The 22,172-nt window shown below is 43.6% G+C and overlaps 1 protein-coding gene across 1 annotated transcript; it reads left to right on the plus strand.

Annotated features, from left to right (window-relative positions):
* Positions 1-10: 10 nt before the first annotated feature.
* Positions 11-6,126, plus strand: LOC117480928 (2-oxoglutarate and iron-dependent oxygenase domain-containing protein 2-like). The gene is made up of 6 exons (XM_034128351.1): positions 11-19; positions 686-796; positions 2,774-2,873; positions 3,645-3,769; positions 4,360-4,617; positions 5,514-6,126. Exons 1-6 carry the CDS (start codon positions 11-13, stop codon positions 5,778-5,780), a joined length of 870 nt encoding a protein of 289 aa, XP_033984242.1. The 3' UTR covers positions 5,781-6,126.
* Positions 6,127-22,172: the final 16,046 nt, after the last annotated feature.

Here is a 22,172-nt window from a genome sequence, read left to right on the forward strand (position 1 = left end):
GACAATCAACATGTATCATGTATGTATATGTATGTATATATATATATATATATGTTTTTATTGTTTTTATTGTTTTTAGTTTTTGTTACAATAATGAACAGACAAACAATATGAAAGCAGACAATTGAGACACAACATACTGATATACACCTGAACATCAGCAGGAGAGGACTCTTTAAAGTAGAGACACTACATACTGATATACACCTGAACATCAGCAGGAGAGGACTCTTTAAAGTAGAGACACTACATACTGATATACACCTGAACATCAGCAGGAGAGGACTCTTTAAAGTAGAGACACTACATACTGATATACACCTGAACATCAGCAGGAGAGGACTCTTTAAAGTAGAGACACTACATACTGATATACACCTGAACATCAGCAGGAGAGGACTCTTTAAAGTAGAGACACTACATACTGATATACACCTGAACATCAGCAGGAGAGGACTCTTTAAAGTAGAGACACTACATACTGATATACACCTGAACATCAGCAGGAGAGGACTCTTTAAAGTAGAGACACTACATACTGATATACACCTGAACATCAGCAGGAGAGGACTCTTTAAAGTAGAGACACTACATACTGATATACAGTGTAAAAGTAGAAGTACTCAGATCTTGTACTTGAGTAAAAGTAAAAGTACTCAAACTCATCACGACTTTTCCTGTTTAGATTTCACAGGAAGTGGACCGGCGAAGGCGTCTTAGTGTGACGTGTGCAGAGAGAGCTGCTGCTATCAAAGACACGTACCGGCCTCTGCATCCGCACGTCTACCACCTGCAGGTATATAACACCTCATCGTTATTAAAGGTCTCCTGTCGTGCAAAATGCACTTTTTCATGTCTTTTATACATACATATTTGTCCCCGGTGTGTCAGGAGACTCACAAAGTGAAAACCCTCTGTCGTTTCCACCGTACCTAAATCTCTAAAAACGAGCTAACAACGGAGCTGATCCAGATTTTCTGCCGTTATGACGTAATATCTGAAATGTGGGCGGGCTTTAGATCCACGGCCCTATCAGAAACTTCGCTGAGAATTTAGCTGAGTATTAAGCTACGGACCCAGAATCAGCACTTTAGTAACAGGGCTGAAATAGAGGGATTTGAGGCTAGAATGCATGATCTGTTTGGTATTTTGAGCAAAACACTTCATAGACATGTTTTTTATATATTTGTATATATCTGAGAGCTATAATATGTGCCTAAAAATTGCTTTTTTTCACGAAACTGTGTCTCAGGGCTTCTTAAAGGTAGGGTAGGTAAGTTTGAGAAACCGGCTCGGGATCGCTAGAATTTGAAAATACACAACCGGAGAAAATCTGCCACTTCCTTATAGAGGCCCTCCTCCAACACACACGAACGCGCACATGACCAATGAGGGCACGAGATAAGTTTGTGCACAGATGGAAGGCTGACAGGCAGGTAGGCCATCCAGTTATTTTAGCCGGGCCGGCTCAAATGATTGGTCGTGCTTTTTACAGTACTACGGCTTCCACAGATGACATTTTTGTATGGATTTTTTGTCAAAGCACTTCAGATATTCATTGCTATCGGGATGTTAAGAGCATTCCATGGAATATAACAAGTGTATCTCGAGTCGGTTTCTCAAACTTACCTACCCTACCTTTAACCTTTAACAAACTATGAATGTGTCATACCCACCTAACGGTAAGAAACTCAGCGAACTGACGATACGAACCATTTTTACCGAAACAAAACACAAGTCTCACAAGAAGCGTCTAAATGAGCCCTGAGTGATCGTGGAATGGGAAGCAAACCCAGACATCACACGACGTAGCTTTACGGAGCAAATACGGCAAATATGTCTTACCTTTTGCTGTTTCTGATCAAAAGTTGTGTTCAATGGCATTAAAATGAGAAAAACGCGGCTGAAGGTTAATCCAATGTGTCTGTGTCACTTTGAAATGATTACTGATAATCCATCACCATATTTATGTCAATAACGGAGTTTTCATATAGCTGCTATCATAGCTACCAGAGTGTATGGCAGCTTCCGGTTTTGGGCATTCTGGCTACGCATCACTCATTCACCAATGGGTAATGTTTAGATGGATTTTAGGAACTTCCCCTTGATTCTATTGGCTCTAACGGTTCAAAAGAGATGTCAATCATCAAAATCGACCGAAGGGGGCCAGAGATATGGCAAATGCACCCAAATGACCCCAGAAGTGTTTTCTTTCTTCTAAACCTCTCTAAAAAGGTTAAATGTCACTTGTTTTGCATCAATCTTGATACAGGGTACTTAGTATATGTTATAGTTTGGATTCCTAAAGCTTTTAGTCTACTATCCCACCATTCAAGGGTGGTTTTCACTATAAGTAATGTTTTTTTTGGACGGACACTATCATTTACATGTTTTAATATGTTCAATCTGAATTTAAAATAAAACAATTTTATATTGATTCTGACTCTTCTAAATCCAACTCACAGGTTTATCATTTCTTTGAGAAAAAAGATTATTCATTTACCCCTTTTAGAAGTGAAGATATAGTCATTTGTTCTGGGAATGTCATTTTCGAGCCTGAGACCTGAAAAACAGGTTAACAGGTTAAGGCAGGGATTATTAGCAGCGAGTTCTCCTTAGCAACGGTCTGTTCTCCTTAGTAACGGTCTGCTAGCTAAAATTGACAACCTCTGGAAAGTCCAAAATGAACAATCAGAATCGAGTATACAACTCAGCATACAGTAACACATCGCTGAAACACACCTGCAACCCCCCCCCCCCACTCTCTCCTCAGGAGTCCTACCTCGCTCCAAAGTTCAAGCAGATAGTGGATTTCTGCAGAGTCAGCGCCGTCAGGGGGGGGGCTCTCGGAGACTTGCTGCAGGAGGAGGCAGGTGAGAGGTTCACCTTTGACCTCCTCTTCGTGAATAATGTGCACTTTTAATGTCAATTACAGTAGATTTCATTTTATTTTTTGGTTGACTGAAGATTACGCCATGTGCCATGCAAGTCCCGGTTATACAGGATATAAAAAAGTCCTGAAATACATTTTAAATATGTTACAAAGACAGTGAAATTAACAGTTAAACCAAATATTAAAAGGGCCCTATTATGTTTTTTAGGGTGTTCCCTTTCCTGTAGTGAGTTATAAACATTACAAAGACGTTGAAAGGTGAAGCTGACGCAACACAAATGAATAATTCCCATTTTTCTCTGTTGACTTTAAAGAGTATACATACTGTTATGCACGTCTTAGTTAAAAAAATGTGGTTGAATCCCAAGTGTACAGATACTATCACATAAGGCCTGGTTATACAGGGCATACAAATGTCTTAAAATCCATTTTTAAATGTATTCAAAAAGCAAAAACATGGGAAGTATTAGCTCTCATACAAAAACATTTGTAAAAATGTTCCCTTTTAGGATGATGGAGTTGGTAAAATTGAAGTTGTTTTAATGACGATCTCAAATTAAAAGGATTCAGCAAACAGTATTTTTAAAGCAGGATATAAATAAAGGCGGATAACATTTTAATTACTTATTAAAGGAACAGAAACCCTCTTCTCTAGTGGCCTAATAATGAACAAAACTAAATACAAAACAGTCACCCCTGCACCTCATGTTTCCCCCCTTTATAACCATTGATTCCCATGTTTCTGTTGAAGCTGCCCGAGTTTATCGCTTCCCGGTGTTTGAGAGAAGCTTCTGTGAGCAGCTGGTGGAGGAGCTGGAGCACTTTGAGCAGTCCTCCGCCCCCAAAGGAAGACCCAACACCATGAACCACTACGGGGTAATTCAACCTCCAAAACACTATTTATTCACTGCACATTCACATTTAATACTTATGGTGCCATGACATTTTGATCTTTGACCTCCTGTAGTCCCTCAGTCAGGAAATATGAGAAGCTCGATGAAATATCAGAGGTTTCGTGCGAGGACTTTTATATAAATATAAGGGTCATGACAGGAACACTACATGTGAATAGGGTCAAATATTTAACTAATAGATATCACTATAAAACTTTCTCACTTTTTGTATTACAACCTTTATGAAATATTATGTTTATATGTGTAAATTAGGCATTTTCTTATCAAATATGTTTTATTTACGGAGTATTCCAGAACAGAATTGTGAACATTTGGTAAATCCATGTTAAAAAGTATTGTTTTATTTTGTTTGCATATTCAAATCAAGATTTTACAAGTTTTCTGACGTTTCATGTCTAAATATGCAAATTAGGCTTCATGTGATCCTAACTGTTGGTGAATTCAGGAGAAATCTACAGACCCAAACAGACAAAGTTAGTCAAATAAACTCCTGCGTTTTAGCTGCTTTCTTACCTCTAGTCTGAAAGTGTGTTATTCATGAATGTCCTCCAGATCCTGCTGAATGAACTGGGCTTCGACGAGGGCTTCATCACGCCGCTCCGCCAGCGTTACCTGCAGCCGCTCACCTCCCTGCTCTACCCCGACTGTGGGGGGGGCAGCCTGGACAGCCACAAGGCCTTCGTGGTGAAATACGACATGGACGAAGACCGGGACCTGAGCTACCACTACGACAACGCAGAGGTCACGCTGAACGTTTCCCTCGGAAAGGACTTCACAGAGGGAAACCTTTATTTTGGGGATATGAGACAGGTGAATATATATACTTGTAATACTACCCACACCTACACCCCCGGGTTATACTCAGGGTTTCCTTAAAAGGCATCTTAAAATGAGGCCTTAATTGGTATAATTAGTCATGAAAAATGGTAAGACATGAGAATTGCCATTACAATTTTGACGTTGCAGAGTAGAATTTCAAAAATGATTGGTAACGTGTTTTGAAATCACCTTTGGCATCGTACCTTAAAGTGACACAGACTTTAAGAAAACATTGAATGTTTTGAATGCCTTGTGCCAATATATTATCTAACAGCATGTGCATTTACTAAATTTGTCTTTCAAAATTAAACTATGTAGCAGATTTAAGTGCTAATTCACATTCTGGGTTTTAAAACTCCAGGACCATTTTTTGTTTTAACTCTGTCCCAAAAAGAATAGAAGCAAAAGTCAGTGTAAACCTTCAAATATTAAAATCCTTTAACCTTCACTTAACCTAATATCTACTTTATATGCTGTGTTTTAATTTTGTTTACCATTGGCCAATTGTATTATATCGCGGCCATTGTAAACAAATGATGTGTAGGACAGTGACATTTCTGCTATGAGTATTTTTATATAACAGACAGGAAATAAACACTAAAGGGAACAGTAGAAGAAGACAGACAGGAAGTTAACACTTAAGGGAACAGCAGAAGAAGACAGACCGGAAGTAAACACTAAAGGGAACAGCCGAAGAAAACAGACAGGAAGTAAACACTAACGGGAACAGTAGGAGAAGGTAAACAGGAAGTAAACACTAACGGGAACACAGTTTGGGCTCTGTAGTCTTTAAGGACTGGTTAGTGGGACAGAAACTGGGAACAGTGGTATTTGGGAACATTGCTCTTCACCACTGATGCTGGTTATTGGTGTTTATGTCTCTGCAGGTAGCTCTAAGTGAGATGCAGTGTTGGGAGGTGGAGCACAGGGTGAGCGAGGGTCTCCTGCACCGGGGCCAGCAGATGCACGGGGCCCTGCCCATCTCCTCGGGCCGGCGCTGGAACCTCATCGTCTGGATTCGAGCGTCGCAGGAGCGCAACAAGCTCTGCCCCATGTGCAACCGCAGGCCGGAGCTGGTGGAGGGCGGGGGCTTCGCTGACGGCTTCACCAAACCCTGCATCGCCCCACTGAACGCTGCATGTGTGCTAACGTGACCAGAAATACCCCCAGTTAACGGGAGGGAACCCCCAGTTAATGGAAGAAATTAGTAGTTGAAAGAACAGGGTATGTGTCACTTTGGTATTTATGACATGTTGAGTGATTTTTATGACCCCCCATAAAACCTAAATCCCTTTGATGTGACAGGTGTCAGTGCACCTGTTGTAGTGCCCCCCTAATAAACCATTGTCTTCATTCTTGTTATGACTTGTTTGTTTAGCTGTTTATTGTTTTATTGGCCCCTATAAAGTATTGTTCTTAAATAGGGGGGTCATAAGACTTTATTGACCGTTTGTCTGTGAACCTGTTGTAGTGTCCCCCCTAGTAAACCATTGTTGTCAATATTTGTTTTAGGACTTATTTGCTCACCTATTGTTGTTGTATTGCCCCCTATAAAGTATAGTTCTTAAATAGGGGGGTCATAAGACTTTATAGACCCTTTGTTCTTGCGATATAATATGGTTATATGACATTTAAGGATGTCATTTTCTAAAGTTGTCTAGTGGGGGGCTGATAATACTTTATTGACCCTTTGTGGTAATATATGTTTTTCTGACATTTAAGGATGTCTTTTGAAGTTGTATATGTAGGTAATAATACTTTATAGACCCTTTGTTCTTGCGATATAATATGGTTTTATGACATTTAAGGATGCCTTTTGAAGTTGTATAGGAGGGTTATAATATTGTATTGACCCTTTGTTCTTGTGATAATATATGGTTTAAAGGGGTATTCTTAGATGGTTTCTTAAAAAACAAATTTTTGACAACAAAACTTTACATCTGGTAGAATATGAAGTACTTTGTAAGGAATGTGATTTCCTTAATCTGTTAACCTGTTAAGCCCGAGAGCCCCCGCCCGCGAAACTGTGTCTCAGGGCTTCTTAACATTTAAAAACCTATGAATGTGTCATACCCACCTAACGGGAAGAAACTCAGCTAACTGACGATACGAACCATTTTTACCGAAACAAAACACAAGTCTCACAAGAAGCGTCTAAATAATAATAATAATAATTAAAGCTGCAAGCAGGTCTTCGACGCTCCGCAGGCTGTTGTCCGCACGTCGAGGTGTGTGTCTAGGTGTCTCGAGGACTCGGCCGTTGACAAACGTGGGAAGTTTCAGGCCGATCGGACAACGTACATGGGATTTACAGCAGTATCATAAACATTGTGTTTGATGGCGAGTGATCTGTCGCCATGGGAACGGCATTTGATGACACCCCATAACACGCCTAGATGTGTTGAGGGCTGCATCGTTATCAAACCTGTGAAGTTCTGGGCCGTTTGGAGCATGTTAACTGGAGTTATGAGAAAACCGTGTTTCACGGCGACCATTTTGTTACCATGGCAATGGCATTTGACGAAATCTCAAAACTGACACATATATGTCTTTAGGGCTGTACCGTTAGCACACATGTAAAGTTTGAACACTTTTTTACCATTTACACAGGAGTTATAGCAATATCGTGCTTAACGGCTGTTGATGTTGTTCGTGAAGCTTTAACCAAGTTAGATCCTAAGAAACCGGCTGGCCCGGACAACGTGGAACCTTTCTTTTTAAAGATAGCTGCAGATTTTATTGCTCCACCTCTCACTACTCTTTTTAACCTCTCCCTCAGCACAAACACAATTCCAAAATTGTGGAAGTCAGCGTATGTCCTGCCTTTGCTGAAAGGAGGGGAGGCAACTGTTTTAAATAATTATAGGCCCATCTCGAAATTATCAGTTCTGGCTAAGGTTCTTGAACGCCTAGTGAGTGAGCAGGTAAAGGAGTTTTTATGTACAAATGACATCCTGTCTAAACATCAGTCAGGCTTCAGAAAGCAACATAGCACCATCACTGCCACAATGAAAGTGGTGAATGATGTGGCGAGTATTTTAGATAATAAGCAGAGCTGTGCAGCTCTATTTATTGACCTTTCCAAAGCGTTTGATACCGTCGATCATCGCATCTTAAAGCAGAGGCTACTCAGTATTGGCTTATCCAGCCATGCAGTGGGGTGGTTTGTGAACTACCTCTCTGAAAGGTCCCAATGTGTTCATTTTGATGGGCTGTCTTCTGAGTGGTTAAACATTACTAATGGTGTTCCTCAAGGTTCTGTTTTAGGTCCACTTTTATTCTCCATCTACATCAATAGTTTAGGTGAAAATGTCGATGGAGCAACCTTACATTTTTATGCGGACGATACCGTTATGTACTGTGCACGTCCCTCCATTAAGGAGGCTGTTGTTGAATTGCAAGCTGCTTTTAACATTATTCAGACTCAGCTCTCAGCGCTTAAGCTTCTTTTAAATGTTGATAAAACCAAGGTAATGCTCTTTTCAAAAGCTAAAAAGACACCAGAGCCTGTTTTAGATATTTTAACTACGCAAGGAATAAAACTTGAAGTGGTTGCCTGTTACAAATACCTTGGTATCTGGCTTGATGATTGTCTCACTTTTAAATGTCATGTCAATAACCTGCTTAAAAAACTGAGGGTTAGGCTAGGTTTCTTCTACAGGAACAAGTCCTGTTTCTCGCTCGAGGCCAGAAAAAGGCTAGTCACTGTGACCTTTTTACCTGTGCTGGACTATGGTGATTTGATTTATATGAATGCACCTGCCAATTGCCTGGTCAAGTTAGATGCTGCGTATCACAGTGCACTGAGATTTGTGACAAACTGTAAAGCATTAACCTATCACTGTACCCTGTATGCAAGGGCTGGTCTGCCTTCACTAACTGCACGGAGGCTCAGTCACTGGTACATTTTTATATATAAAGCCATGTTAGGGAAACTTCCATCCTACATCTGCTCCCTGATCTCACGGTGAATTGTAAGTGGCTACTGCCTGAGATCGCATGCTGTGGTTTTATTAAATGTGCCAACTGCTAGGACTGTCTTAGGGAAGATAGCATTTAGATGCGCAGCTCCACTGTCCTGGAATAGTCTGCAATTAAAATGGAAACTGAGCAATCTGGTGCCACTCAATGTTTTTAAAGCTCGGTTGGATGCTACTCAATCGGAAGCTGTTGGTACCTGTGCATGTGGATAGTTATGTAAATTGTAATCCCTGTAATGCTAATGTATGATGTCCTTTTGTTGCTCTGTTATGTTTTTAATGTTTCATGTGGAACCTACTTGAGCAGGTCTCCCTTGAAAAAGAGATCAATGATCTCAATGGGATACAACCTGGATAAATAAAGGTTTGAAATTAAATTAAATGAAATTAAATGAAATTAAATGAACGGCGAGGGATGCGTTGCCATGGCAACAGCTTTAGAGGAAAACTCACTATTGTCATATTGAGGTGTTGAGGGCCGGACTAGTTGCCATCATCTGAAGTCTGGTGCAGTTTGGATCCTTTTCCATTGACTTAAGACAACATTGTGTTTTTTGGCGAGGGATGCGTTGCCATGGAAACGGCATATAATGACATCCCATAATTGGCGTAGAGCTGTTGAGGGCCGGACCATTAGCCATCATCTGATGTCTGGTGCCGTTTGGACGTTTTTCCAGTGAGTTAGGACAACACAGTGTTTCATGGCGAGGGATCTGTCGCCATGGCTACGGCATATGATGACATCCCATAATTGGTGTAGAGCTGTTGAGGGCCGGACCATTAGCCATCATATGAAGTCTGGTGCAGTTTGGATCATTTTCCATTGACTTAAGACAACATTGTGTTTTATGGCGAGGGATGCGTTGCCATGGAAACGGCATACGGTGAGATCTCGGATTTCACGTAGAGCTGTTGAGGGCCAGACCATTAGCCATCATCTGAAGTCTGGTGCAGTTTGGAACCTTTTCCATTGAGTTAAGACAACATTGTGTTTTATGGCGAGGGATGCGTTGCCATGGAAACGGCATATGATGACATCCCATAATTGGCATAGAGCTGTTGAGGGCCGGACCATTAGCCATCATCTGAAGTGTGGTGCAGTTTGGACCATTTTCCATTGACTTAAGACAACATTGTGTTTTATGGCGAGGGATGCGTTGCCATGGAAACGGCATACGGTGAGATCTCAGATTTCACGTAGAGCTGTTGAGGCATGGACCGGTGATATAAAAGTGAAGATTGGGGGACGATGGGACCGTGTTCATTGGAGTTACAGCGACACCGTGTTTTATGGCGAGGGATGCGTTGCCATGGTAACGCCATATTAAGTAACATCAAATTTGACGTAGAGCTGTTCAGGGCCGCAGTGTTAACCATCATGTGAAGTTTGGTGGCGTTCTGAGTATGTCAGTTGGTGTTATGACATCATCATGTTCCATGGCGAGGGATCGCCTAGCATCAAGCGAACGCGAACTTTGGCGCCAAATCACGGCTACGCCGTGCGAAAGAAAAAAACTTTCTGTGATAACTTTGAATTGCCGATGTCTCGAGACGCTATCTGACGAATTTCGAGTCGTACGGATAAAGTCCCTGGGAGAAGATAGATTTTCGTGATAAATCGCGTTTTTCCGACGACAAATTCAAAATGTCCGACTTCCTGTACGTTATTTTATACCCCTCCAAGAGGCTTTTTTGTTTGTCTCCGCACCCTAGATATGCGTCGCGAGTTTCGTTCGTTTACGTGAAAGTTAAAGTGGGGGGAGTTTACGTTAAAAACGGAAGTGGGCGTGGCCTACGCAATTTTTTATGCAAGGTTCCGGAACCAATTACATATCGCAAGTTGCACCACTTCTGACGCGCGTGCAAAATTTGGTGAGTTTTCACAAATGTTGCGGGGGTCAAAGGTTTATCGGTCGCTGCGCGACCGATTTCAATAGGGTCTTCGCCGACCTAGGTCTCAGACCCTAATAATACATTACATTTATAAAGCGCTTTTCCTGGTGTTGAGGGCTTTGAAAGTGAAAAGTAATATTTTAAAGTCAATGCGGTGTTTGATGGGGAGCCAGTGGAGGTCATGGAGGATAGGGGTGATGTGGTCGGAGCGTCGGGTGGAGGTGAGCAAGCGGGCAGCTGAGTTTTGGACATATTGAAGTTTTTTTAGTATGAATGCAGGTGATCCAAAAAGTATGCTGTTGCAGTAATCCAGTCGGGATGTTATAAAGGCATGGATGGGTCTGATGCGGGCGATGTTCTTTAAATGGAAGAAAGCGTTTTTTGTGACCTGGTTGGAAAGTGAGGGTGGGGTCGAGGGTGGGGTCGAGGGTGGGGTCGAGGATGGGGTCGAGGATGATGCCAAGGTTACGGATGTGAGTGGAGGGGTTGACAATGGAGCCATCGATGGTAAGATAGAAATCTTGGGTTGAGCGGGTAAGTGAGTTTGGGCCAATGATTATAAGTTCCGATTTGTCACAGTTAAGTTTTAGAAAATTGTTTTGGATCCAAATTTTAATGTCAGTGAGGCAGGTGCTGAGCTGGGAGTGTGTGGTTGGAGAAATTGATTTTGTTGAGAGGTAGAGCTGTGTGTCATCAGCATAACAGTGGAACTGGAGTTGGTGTTGACGGAGGATTTGTCCAATTGGGAGGATGTAGATGATGAACAGAAGGGAACCAAGTACAGAACCCTGAGGGACGCCATGATTGACGGGGGCTGTGGGGGATTTGGAGTTGTTAATGGAGATGAATTGATGTCTGTCAGAGAGATAGGATTTAAACCAGGAGAGGGCAGTACCGGTAATGCCAATGGAAGACTGGAGGCGGTTGATGAGGATGGAATGGCTGATCGTGTCAAATGTGGCTGTTAGGTCAAGGAGAATGAGAATTGAGCGGGAACCAGAGTCAGCAGAGAGGAGAATGTCCTTGGTCACCTTGAGTAGGGCAGATTCTGTGCTGTGGCGAGTACAGAAACCAGATTGAAAAGGTTCATGAAGGTTATTGCAGTCCAGATGGGATTTTAGTTGGGAGGCAACAGTTTGCTCCAGAATTGTTGACAGGAATGGGAGGTTAGAGATGGGCCGGTAGTTATTGAGAGAATCAGGGTTGAGACCATGTTTTTTGAGTATGGGAGTGACAGCAGCTAGTTTCAGAGCAAGGGGGACAAGTCCAGTGGACAGAGAGGAGTTAATGACTGTGGTGATAAGATGAGTGAGTTGGGGGAGGCAGGCCTTGACAAGGGTGGAGGGCATGGGGTCCAGGATGGAAGTTGAGGTATTCATGCCGGTGACTTGGGCAACTATGTCCAGTGAGGTAATTTGTCTGAAGGCTGTAAAAGGGTGCCTGGAAGGAGTAGGGTAGGCAGGTTCCGGAAAAGCATGGGTGGTGGACGAGACGGAGGAGTTGGCTGTGTTGCTGTGTATTATTTCAATTTTGCTTTGGAGGAATGAGAGGAAGGATTCACACTTTGAGGTGGTGAAGGAGTTGGAGATATTATCCATGGGGTTGAGGAGCTTGTTAATAGTTGAAAAAAGGGACTTTGGGTTATTGCTGCCAGATTGTATTACAGAGGAGTAGTGGAAGGAGCGTGCACTGTTGAGGGCATCTTTGTACTGCTGTTGGTGCAGTCTATAAATGTCTTTGTGGATAGTGAGACCAGTTCATTTAGCATGTCTTTCGAGCTGGCAACCTTTCCTTTTGAGGCAACGGAGATGATTGGTGTACCAGGGGGCCGAGTGAGTGAAAGAGACATACTTGGTTTTATTGGAGCGAGTTGGTTGAGACAGGAGGAGAGAGCATTGTTGTAGGTGTTGACCAGGTCAGTAGGGGAAACATTCTGGGTGACGGTGGAGTCAGGGATGGTGTCAGCCAGTAGGGAGACAGCTAAGAAACTGTTCGTGAAAAAAACATTTTTTCCCACCGTAGCTGTGTTGTGCAGAGACGAGGGTGTCCAATGTTAGTGGCCAGCTGACGGCAGGGAGTTGGCGAGATTGTTGACGGCCAACAGCTGGAGGCTGGTAGCAAACGGGCTAGCAGGATAGGGTCCGGTACGCAGGAAAAAGCAAATAGGTAACGGAGAACTACTTGAACAAAGTAGCGATTAGGGTTGGGAACCGAAACTCGGTTCCAGATGAGAACCGATAAGAAAATGCCGGGTACCGGGTAACCATACAAAATACACAATTTTGATTCTGCTTAACGGTTCCTAAACGCGGTAGACCCTGTATTCCACCGGGTCCGTCTGCGCCGCGGCGACCCGGTGGAATTCAGCGGCGGACTGGCCATCAGTGTGTTCTGGAAAATCACAGAACGGCCGGTCGTCAGCGGGCCGTTGACGGCACCGCCCTTCATTTTTTTAAACGGCATCATGTAAGTTGCGCTGACAGGCGACAGAGGTCCACAGTTGCCCCGCAGCGGGGCTCTCCCCGCCCTCCCGTAGACAGTTCACGTGCTCAGTCACTTCATAACACCAAAGATGGATCGCTGTAAACGCTCTAAGTGAGGCTCCACTACACTAAAAAAGAGAAAGACAAGGCACAGTGTAATGCCTGTTAATAGCTTGCCACAGGCATAGCTCAGTTAAAATAAAGCACAGCTATTGTGCAATACATTTGTATTGAATGCCAATTTCAGTAGATTTAATCAAACAAAACATAAACATATTGGACATGGCCTGAAAACTGTAACCTCTTCACATTTGGTTGTTAATCGCGATTAATCGCACATTTTGTATCTGTTCTAAATGTACCTTAGAGGGATATTTTTCAAGTTTTTAATACTCTTATCAACATATGAGTGGACAAATATGCTTTATGCAAATGTTTGTTTATTATCATTGGAACAATGACAAATGTTCTCCTGAATATTTTCAATACAACCACCTGGAACCCAACCCTGTCTACTTCTCTGCACTCTGCCAGTTGCTCAAACAGACAAGCCTGTTTACAGTTGTCGGCGAAATGCCGCTCCTCTGTCTTCATCTTCAGTTAAAGCATGAGACTTTTGCACTGTGGGTCAAAATAATGCGCTGTGATGTGCAGTCGACACGTTGGATGCGATCCGAATTATCTAACGCAGCCCCTCGTCATCCACAATGTTAAGCTGTAGCCACCTATTTAGCTATCGCTGTTAAAAGCTTGCTGCTCGTAGAAGTGTCCATGCGTCTCCCCGACAAACTTTCAAGCGTGGTCTGCCGCAAGCAAGCGGCAGGAGCGGTGCTGTCAGCAAGGGCGCGGAATGCCGCGGAACACTGTACAAATCCCGTTTCAATAATTCCCCTCTACTCTAAAGTTGCATTTAAAACGCGATCTGATCCAGCTGTGTATTTTTTGTTATTTTTTATTGTTATATTCAATCTCATTAGCTACAGGCATTTTTGAAGCTTGTAAAGGGAAGATGACAGCTCTCACTCGCCACTCTGCTGTTCCACAGCCGCTTCCCCTCCCTCTGCTGAAATTATGAATGTAAGGCGTATAGTAATCATATAACACGGCAGGGTCCGTTACAGTTTGTTTGTATCTGATTTCAAATAAACAAAGTCTTGGCTTTCAGAATATTAAACTTGTTTCGGCAAATTCAGATGATAAATACAACTTTGAAAGCTTGTAACGGCATAATTACAAGCGGAGACCGGAGTAACGTAACGTCACAGCAGGCATAACAACAGCCGGTGTTTCTCGTGAGTGTTTTCCCCGGGAAACAAACACAATACACACACAAACGCAAAAATACACAAACACACTCGTGGGCTTCCCCCAGACCAGTAATCCAAACGAAAATATCTTCCCTCCATTACTACTTTGATCATTTGCTCCGCTTCCAGAGAAGAGGAAACTTTAAAGGCCTTTTTCTCAAAATGATGACTCGGTGACAGTCATTATATAATGTGACATATTTTGCTTAATATTTGGAGTACAAAAACAATCCTGATATCATTAGAAAGCTAGGAATCTCTTCTTTCCAACAGTGTATACAACTCAAAATGTGTTTTCGATGGAGCAGGTCACTTTGCATTAGGTAAAATAAAGCAGGCAGACATAACAGGAAGAATATGTACATTTTAACCCAATCAAATAGGACATTGTCACACCATTCAAATGTATCCATGTAAATTACAACCAATAAAAAAGCTTAGATTTGTTTATTTGTTACGTTGTTTAGTTTATTTGTTACGTTGTTCTGTGTGTTTCAGCCGTTAACCAGATAGAAAGAATAGATACACTTGCAAACAAGTCAGAAGAACCAGCGCAGAAGAAAACTAAATACAGTCATTCTAAACTTACATTTAACAACTGGAAGGTCACATCCCTGACATCCACTTCTCCGGAGCCTGGACCTTCATCAATCATAGAAGAACCAGCGAAGCCAGATAAACCCAAAAGCAGCAGCTCTGCGGCCGCAGAGACTGTCAAAGCCACCCCCACCGCCGCCACCCCCCACCGCCATCGTTGAACCGAAACAGGCTGGTTCCGATTGCATGGAGGTTTGTTGTCGGGACATTGAGGCGGGTAAAGCTGTACAGCTAACTGTCGAAAAAAAGGAGACCGCTAGATCGTCTGGGCAAAGAGAAAGGTACTTCAACGCAGAATGGTACAAAAACAGAGAGTGGTTAATTATTTGCAAAACCACTAAACGGGCCTTCTGTGAAATATGCAGATTTGCTGCTGTCAAACGGCTTGTAACTTTCTCAAAATGTGGAGATGATAGCTTTGTTAATACCGGAGTTAATAACTGGAAAAAGTGCCCAAGCCTCCATGAACAGTTGTCTCTGCTGATTATGTTGTCCATGAAGACTTCATAGGAATGTATGACTGTCCTAAGACTGACGCAGAATCAATAACCCACTGATAAACTGCGATGTTAACAACCTCATGATAACCTCCAGCGACGTGCAGTCAGGGGAGGCAGGGGAGGCAGAGCCTCACCTGTCATTCTCCAATGTAACGGAAAAAAAGAATAATAATACAAATAATTATAATAATAAAATGTGTCCACTGATCTGTGTTGTAAATGTGATTTCTGTATGATTCCAATCGCTTTTTATAGTAAAAATCGGCTAATTTGCCGAGCTCCGCTACAACTACGGGGAGCGATGAGATTGAGAATTGAGGCAGGGACGAGCTCTGCCTCTCGTCACCCCACATCAACTTGCTGGAACGCGGGCACTAATTTAGCGCGAGCACTTATTTTGTGAGCGCGCTCAAGCCAGTTACTGTATAGCAAGGTGAGGCACCGATGAGATCTGCCTCACCTCAGAATGCGTCACCCCACAGAAACTGGCTGGAAAGCGGGCCCTAAACGCATGCCTGTTACCATCTCACTGTAGGTCACCAATGTAATGTTTGTAGATCCCTTTATTACATTTATCCTCGCCATCCATAGTCTCTAAATATTAACTTATTTCACTTATATATGATATTTAGGCTGGTCTCAACGGCACTGAGAAAGCGCCAGGGGAGGCAGCCATAACCTCTGCCGCACTGAAGGGGGCGATCTTGAGAGCTAGCTCTATCAAAAAAAATCAAAACATTGAAAAATGCACTTCGGTTACAGCTCCACTTAAAAAACATGAACTGTTGTTTCATTCACGGATTTACTCCCACCAAATGGACTTCAAAAATGGAAAACCTTATATCTACCCTTAAACATTTCTCAAAGTTGGACTTTCAATCAAAACAAGCAGTGATAAACAATGGAAGACCGATGCCTGAGCTTAAGGACCTTCTTCAAACTAACGGACAGAAAATAACACGTTCGTTTCAAACTGAGTGGTACCAAAGAAAAGACTGGCTGTGTGGCTGTGCTACGAAGAATCGACTTTACTGCTTTCCCTGCCTTTTGTTCTCCACTAGCGTCAACGTTTGGACTAACATTGGATTTGGTGACTTGAAAAATCTACCAAGGAGCCTCAACAAACATGAGAGATGGATCACTCACATTCAAAGCCAAATCGCATTAAAAACTTTCGGCACTTCTCGGATAGATCTGGCCCTCAATGACCAGCAGAGATTAAATGTCAGCATCCACAATGCCAAGGTAAAGGAGAATCGTGAGATCTTAAAAGACCTTATTAATGCTGTCTGCTTCCTAGCTAAACAGGAAGGTTCAAGGTTCTTTATTGTCAATCTGACATAGCTACAGAGTAATTATGCAGTTGAAAATCTTATGTCACAGGCTTCTCCAACAATGCAACATAATAACATAACATAATAACAATAAGAGCATGAGCAATACAAAAATAATAATAGTTATAAAAATGAAATAAAGTTATGATGTGGAATAGTGCAGTACGAGTCTATATACAAGTTATTGGAATGATATATATATATATTAGGTATTAGATACATACTACTGAGTAGCAGTTGAATGTTTGAAGTTGTTTCAACAGTTCAATTGTTTAACAGTCTCACTGCCCGCGGGAAGAAACTGTCTCCGAATCTTCTTGTCCTTGCCCGGATGCTGCGGTAACGTCTGCCAGACGGCAACAGAAAGAACAGTTTGTGGCTCGGGTGATGGGGGTCTTTGATAATCCGTAGTGATTTCTTCCTGAGCCGCTGGGAGTAAAGGTCCTCCATGGATGGCAGCTCCGTCCTGGTGATGTTCTGTGCAGTTTTCACCACCCTCTGTAAAGCCTTACGATCGAGGTCGGTGCAGCTGCCGTACCAGGCCGTCATGCTGCCAGTGAGGATACTCTCTATCGTGCACCTGTAGAAGTTGCAGAGTATCCTGGAATCCATTTTGAACCTCCTCAACCCGCGGAGGAAGAAGAGCCGCTGTCGAGCTTTCTTGGTGATGGTGGTGGTGTGAAGAGACCATGTCAGGTCCTCAGTGATGTGGACCCCAAGGAACCTGAAGCTTTTGACTCTCTCCACCGTAGTCCCATTGATGGCGATGGGGGCGTGTCCCTCTCCCTGCTGCTTCCTGTAGTCCACAATCAGCTCCTTTGTTTTGCTGATGTTGAGATGGAGGTTGTTCTCCTGGCACCAAGATGTCAGGTTTTCGACCTCCTCTCTGTATGCCGTCTCGTCATCGTCTGTGATCTGGCCGATGACGGTCGTGTCATCAGCAAACTTCACGATGGTGTTGGAGCTGTGTGTGGCCACGCAGTCGTGGGTGAACAGGGAGTAGAGGAGAGGGCTGAGCACGCAGCCTTGAGGGGCACCGGTGTTGAGAATCAGGGTGGAGGATGTGATATTTCCCACCCGCACTGCCTGGGGTCTGCCCGTCAGGAAGTTCAGGATCCAGTCGCAGAGGGCGCTGTTGAGCCCGAGGTCTCTGAGCTTGATGGCCAGCTTGGAGGGCACAATGGTGTTGAATGCTGAACTGTAGTCAATGAACAGCATTCTCACATATGTGTTCCTGTTCTTCGGGTCCAGGTGTGAGAGGGCAGTGTGGAGGGTGAGGGCTATGGCGTCGTCTGTGGACCTGTTTGCTCTGTAGGCAAACTGCAGGGGGTCCAGAGAGTCAGGGAGGGAGGAGGTGATGAATAATTTGACTAACCGCTCAAAGCACTTCATTATGATGGAGGTGAGTGCTACTGGGCGGTAGTCGTTGGGGCAGGTGATGATTGTCTTTTTGGGGACAGGAATGATGGTGGAGTGTTTAAGACATGTGGGGACTACAGACTGCAGCAGAGACCTGTTGAAGATGTCTGTGAACACCTCTGCCAGCTGAACTGCACACACCCTGAGAACACGGCCAGGGATGCCATCAGGTCCAGGAGCCTTGTGTGGGTTAACCCTTTTAAAGGATTTACACACATCTGCCCTATTTAAAACAAAAGGGCAGTGTAGCTCCTGGTTCCTCTGTACCTCCACAGCCTGGCCGCTCTCAAAGCGTGCAAAAAAACTGTTTAGCTCATCTGGGAGAGATGCGCACGCAGACACTCCCGCAGCACCCCCCGTTGCTCCTTTGTAGTCAGTCATTGTCCTTAGTCCCGCCCACATATTCCTAGTGTTACAGCCTTTGAAGTCAGATTCCACCTTCTCTTTGTACTGTCTCTTTGCATTTTTTATTGCTCTCCGGAGATCATACCTAGACTTCCTGTACTCCTCCAAATCTCCCGCTGTGTGCGCGAGAGTGCGCGCTTTCAGTTTGCCGCGCACCTCACCGTTTACCCAGGGCTTTTGATTTGGGAATGTCCGTACAGAAACCTTCGGTACCACGTCATCGATGCATTTCCCAATGTAGCAGATGACAGTGTCCGTGTGTGTGTTGATGTTATTGTCCTCAAACACACTCCAATCCGTGGATGCAAAGCAATCCTGCAGTGCTGAATCTGACTCCTCGCTCCATCGTTGTACTGTCCTTGTTATCGGTCTGTCCCTTTTAAGTTTCTGCTTGTAAGCAGGCAACAACAGTAGTGAGATATGGTCTGATTTGCCGAAGGGAGGGCGAGGGAGAGCCTTATATCCATTCCGGAAAGGGGAATAAACATGGTCCAGTATGTTTCCCCCGCGCGTCGGGAACTTGATGTGTTGGTAATATTTTGGCAAAACCTTCTTCATGTTGGCGGTGTTGAAATCTCCGGCCACAACGAACGCCGCATCTGGCCGTGAAGTCTCGGTTTTATCAATAAACCCAAACAGCTGATCGAGTGCCGTGTTGTTGTCGGCGAGTGGCTGCGGCGGGATATACACTGCTGTTATCACAACAGATGTGAATTCCCTCGGCAGATGGAAGGCCCGACATGAGATCATGAGGTGCTCTAGCTGTGCGGAACAGTCCGATGAAATAATCTTCACATCTGAGCACCAGTTGTTGTTAGTCATTACACACACACCGCCTCACTTACTTTTCCCCGAGTTTGCAGTCCGGTCCTGACGAAAAATAGAGAATCCGTCAGGGACAATAGCGGAGTCCGGGATAGCGGGGTTGAGCCAAGTCTCAGTGAGAATTAACACGTTACAGTTCTTAATGTCCTGTTGAAAAGCAATCCGGCTTCTGAGTTCATCTAGCTTATTTTCAATGGATTGAACATTAGCCAGAAGAATACTCGGAAGAGGGGGCCGATTCTCACGTTTTCTCAGTCTGACCAGCAACCCGGCCCGGCATCCCCGCTTTGTCTTCTTCTTGCGTCTCTCAGGTAGAACAGCAACAGGTAGCCATGGTGAATCTCCATTGTCTGTCGGAGGGTTAATATTGTCCACGAAGTTTCGCAATTGGAAAAGTTCCTCTCTGCTATATTGTATGGCAGAGTAGGTGCGGTCGGCTAGCATGTTGCGAACCATGTTAAAAGTAAAACGGCAAAAGTAAAAGAAATATGTACAAAATACGAAAATGGGCAAAGTTGGAGAGGAGCACAAAGACGATGCGGCCATCTTCACCGGCGCATCAGTCAATCAAAGGAGTTGGCATTTCGGGGGAATGATGAGAGTGCAACATCTTCGAATTGCGGCAACTATGTCGAGCTGTTACATGCCTTCGCTGGAAAAGATGAGAAATTAGCAAGGCATTTGGAAACATCCACAGTATTTTCTGGCCTTTCAAATAGGATACAGAATGATCTCATAGAAGCAGTCAGTGATGTCATTAAAAATGATATCAGGCATGAGATTAATGCAGCCCCATTTGTTGGAGTGGAAGTAGATGAGACAACGGATGTCACAAACAAAGCCCAGGTCTCTGTCATTCTGCGTTATGTGGACACAAGTGATGTGAAGGAGGCGTTCTTGGGATTTGATGATGTGAGTGATGACAGGCGAGCACCGGCTATTGCTGATTATGTTTTGGGGGTGCTGGGGAAATACAATTGCGTTGAAAAGCTGGTAGCTCAAACGTATGACGGAGCTGCTGTGATGGCATCAGCTCTTAACGGGGTGCAGGCTAAGATCAGAGAAAAGGTGCCTGAGGCCATGTTCACCCATTGTTATGCACACAAATTGAACCTCGTCCTCTCGCATTCAGCAAAATGTATGCCTGAGTGCAGGACGTTTTTTAAAACAGTTGAGGGACTTGCGGCGTTTTTCAACAAATCGACCAAGCGCACCCACCTACTGGATGAAGTTGTGAAGCGACGTTTGCCAAGAGCAGCGCAGACGAGATGGAGCTCAAATTCCAGACTAGTGCACACTATCAGCATGTACCAATCGGATCTGCGTGCTGTGTTCCGGATCATGAGCGAAAATCCCGATGTTTGGGACAATGACACCCTGATGATGGCTGCTGGATATGATCTCTGGCTGTCAAAAGCATCAACCTGCTTCTTCATAATGGCATATGAGGGCATTTTCTGTGAAACCGATGCACTCTTTCGTGTGCTGCAGAATAAAGTCATGGACATTGGATTCTGCTGTGCGCGAATCCGCGACACAATGGGAGTTGTGGAACGTCAGAGAAAAGAGTTTGACAGTTTCTATGATGGGTTCGAGCAGAAATGCATCACACTTGGCCTGACAGACAATGTCCGAAGTAAACATCCGATCAGAGATGAGAGGAAAAGAATGTTTCATTGCATTCTGGAAAATATCAGTGTTCAACTGAAAGCTAGGTTTGATCATTTCGGTGAGCTAGCTTTCCTTGGTTTGGTCGATTGCACAAAATTCAATGAAATGTCACAACATTTTGATGACACCAAACTGCAGAGCCTATCAAAATATGCAAGGCACTTTGACTTTGTTAGACTGAAGACTGATCTTACCGGACTGTATAGCTCACAAACGGTGAGGAAAGAATGCAAATCACCCGGACAACTCCTACGCTTTTTGGACCAGAATGATCTGATGCAGACGGTTCCTGAGGCGACAAAGTTACTCCAGCTGGTACTCACAATACCTGCTACAACAGCGTCTGTCGAAAGGTCATTCTCCGCTTTGAAACGACTCAAAACATACAGTCGGAATCGGACTGACCAAAGACGACTTTCATCCCTGGCGATCATCTCTATAGAAACAGAGAGACTTTCAAAACTGAAACACAATAAAGAGGACTTCTACAACAAAGTCACGGATATCTTTGTCCAGAAGCATAGGCGAATGGACTTCATTTACAAGTAAAGGTAAGGGCCTGGCCATTTAATATTTTCCTTTGTGTTGAATGTATGAATAGCGGTAGTTAGTAAAAAAAAAAAGTGTAATATACTGTCCGTGCCTCCCCAGGCATTGACCTCACCGCACGTCACTGATAACCTCATATGTTTTTAACTTAGGATCATAGGCTACCTGTGTTTAGTCTAGAAAAAGGTAAATGTGTGCATTTTATTATAAAGTTGTGTATATTTACCAGAGGTGGGGACTCGAGTCACATGACTTGACTCGAGTCGCATATTCTTTGACTAGAGACTTGCTTGACTAACATTGATAAAAGACTTGACTTGACTTTGACTTGGTATTCATGACTTGAGACTTGACTTAAGCTTGAGACAGATGACTTGAAAGGACTTGACTGTTTAAAATTAAATATTTGCGTTTGTTTTTGTAGTGAGATATTACGTTTAGTTTTTTCGAAAAAACGTGATTGGGTGATTATAGCGCCGTGCGCGCAAACCTGGCAACCCACTAGACGGCAGGAGCGTCAGTTAACATGGCAGCGGCTGGCGTTACTCCAAAAATAGTGAAGTTTGGATTCAAGGATTATGTT

The sequence above is a fragment of the Trematomus bernacchii genome, unplaced genomic scaffold (assembly GCF_902827165.1).
Source record: "Trematomus bernacchii unplaced genomic scaffold, fTreBer1.1, whole genome shotgun sequence".
Taxonomy (NCBI): domain Eukaryota; kingdom Metazoa; phylum Chordata; class Actinopteri; order Perciformes; family Nototheniidae; genus Trematomus; species Trematomus bernacchii.

Bases quoted from the DNA above. Each gene is read 5' to 3' on its own strand.
- LOC117480928 (XM_034128351.1), top strand. The intron at 797-2,773 runs GTATATAACACC...CTCTCTCCTCAG, and splicing joins CGCACGTCTACCACCTGCAG to GAGTCCTACCTCGCTCCAAA. The intron at 2,874-3,644 runs GTGAGAGGTTCA...TTTCTGTTGAAG, and splicing joins CTTGCTGCAGGAGGAGGCAG to CTGCCCGAGTTTATCGCTTC.